The 2,100-nt window shown below is 51.6% G+C and overlaps 2 protein-coding genes across 3 annotated transcripts in view; one reads left to right on the forward strand and one right to left on the reverse strand.

The window, feature by feature from the left end:
* Window positions 1-2,100, reverse strand: part of LOC113212223 (neuroligin-1-like) — a 199,843-nt gene that overhangs the window by 143,228 nt on the left and 54,515 nt on the right. The gene's annotated exons all lie outside the window — the stretch shown is intronic.
* On the forward strand, window positions 349-1,367 carry LOC113212226 (uncharacterized). The gene is made up of 2 exons (XM_026430838.2): window positions 349-465; window positions 959-1,367. The coding sequence occupies exons 1-2, from the start codon at window positions 421-423 to the stop codon at window positions 1,220-1,222; spliced, it is 309 nt and encodes a 102-aa protein (XP_026286623.1). The 5' UTR covers window positions 349-420; the 3' UTR covers window positions 1,223-1,367.

A 2,100-nucleotide genomic window follows, 5' to 3' on the forward strand; every position in this document is an offset into this window, starting at 1 on the left:
AAAACACGGTGCGCATCACCCACCCTGTATTAACAATAGATAATTCTTGGATTTATCTTGGTTGGTACCGCAGACTTATTCCTGCATCACCGAGTTCCGTGGAGCTCTGCGCTGTTTTGGCACAGGAGATTAACGTCACACACTTCATATCACATACCAAAAAACAACAAAAATGTCACGCATCATATTCACAGTGTAAAAACGTGAAAACTCTCGACTCAAATCAGGACACGGACACACGTGCAACGTAACGTTTGGCCAAAGACAAAACAAGTCGTAAAAAAATCGGTGGACATAATTAACTGATAACGTCGTGACAGACGCGGTCACGTTCTCCCGGTTCACTACCGAGATACTGTGGTATAAAGGGTGAAGCCAGCGGTTCAGAAGTCAACAGAAGGTGTCCCTCTCTGTAGAACAATGAACCGCTCCGTGATCGTCCTTTGCGTGCTGGTTGCGATGGTGGTGAGTACATGTTATGTAGCATAGCACTGCAAAGGAAACAGTAACAGTGTACTTATTACACACAAAGAAGAGTGCACTACTGCAAAGCAAAGCACACACATATACGTGTGTACTTGCCAGAAGTAGACACAATTAATTGCGTGCTTTGCCAAACGTGATATCCTGAGGAGGCCCACCCTAAGTTTGAAATATATCGTGATAGTAGTGCTGGAGGATACTTCTACAAATTAGAAGTGTTGTTGACATCAAAATGCTGAGACTCGCATTTAAAAAATTACCGTGCGACAGCCATGTCACGAAAGAAACAGCGTTAAAAAAGTCATGCCACACACCTTTTCAGATATTCAGATACTAGCTTGGGACGAATGAATGCCTACCTTTTCAAGTGTACAAATCTCTTTTCGCTCACCTTTAAGAGTGTGAATCTCTTCACACACCTGCACGTGAGCAACATTCGTCCACTTTTAGTTGAAAACACTTTAAATGTGCGCAGGCCGCGCTGACGTTGGCCGCCCCCGCCGGCAAGACGCCCAAGGTGGAGTGGACCAAGGCGCCGGGCAGCCCGACGGCGCGCCGCACCATCACGGACTCTGCGGGCCAGCAGATCCACCACAGCACCGACACGAACACCGGCCACCGCACCACCGGCTTCCTGGCCAAGGGCGACAACGCGCGCGCCTCCTCGCCCACGCAGCGCATCGGGCAGCCCAGCACCGGCGGCAAGCCCTCCACCAGCAAGAAGGGCAAGGGCAAGTAGGACCCCCTGCTCAACCACTGAAATGGTGCATTTCCTCGTCCTTTTTTGTATTTTTAAAAAATGCAATCGTGCTGCTTGAAATTTGTCAAAAGCCCACCCAGAATACATATAGCGCCCAATAAAAGTTCAGTATTTTGCATTCCAATTTTCGTTCTGTCATTATTTCCATCTATATCACCGCTCCTTTCGGAAACACACTAGGAACGCAAGTGTGTGTATGTCGCACACTTGAAGGTGTGTGAATGACCATTCGTGCACGTAAGGGAGTGAAGGTGTGAATTTTGCTTCAAAATTCACACACTTGATTGTGCTTTAGTGTACGAATGTCGTTCACACACCTACAAGTGTGTGACATTCACACAGTTTGGCTGCCGTTGCAGCTGAGCCTCGCACAGGCTGGGCTCTTCGAACTTGAAAATCAGCAACGGCCAGCATTATCCAGTTCAAGTGTGTGACGCCCCGGCGGCGTCCTTTTGCAAGGGCGCAGACGGATAGGCAAAGGCAGCGTGGCAGCGGCGGGGGGCACGACCCCAAGGCTTACCGCTCCGCGAGATCTCATTTCCTCTTCGGCTGCTTTGGGCCCACCAAAGGGTTTTCGGCCAAGGGTTGCTCAGGGACAAGCGGAGAGGTAGGGGGGGGGGGGGGGGACAAGCGATGAAAATGAGGTCGGAACGAGCCCCAGCGAGAGGACCTCGGGACCCGGCCGCCGCTGGCCGGACCCCCAACCCGGGCCCCGCGGGGCCGATACCTCAACCCTTTTTGCTTACTACTCGGATAAACCTTGGCGCCCCTTCCCCAATTTAAATTCCAGCCGCTTGCCCGCCCGCGCATTACTTCCAGCGCCCTGGCCGCCACCTCCGGCTGGAAAGGTGAGGAGG

Source organism: Frankliniella occidentalis, unplaced genomic scaffold, assembly GCF_000697945.3.
Source record: "Frankliniella occidentalis isolate FOCC.00 unplaced genomic scaffold, Focc_3.1 Scaffold5, whole genome shotgun sequence".
In the NCBI taxonomy this organism is placed as follows: Eukaryota; Metazoa; Arthropoda; class Insecta; order Thysanoptera; family Thripidae; genus Frankliniella; species Frankliniella occidentalis.

Excerpts from the sequence above, each read along its gene's own strand:
- LOC113212226 (XM_026430838.2), top strand. The coding sequence starts at position 421 with ATGAACCGCTCCGTGATCGTCCTTTGCGTGCTGGTTGCGATGGTG. Across the intron at positions 466-958 it reads GCGTGCTGGTTGCGATGGTG|GCCGCGCTGACGTTGGCCGC; the intron begins GTGAGTACATGT and ends AAATGTGCGCAG.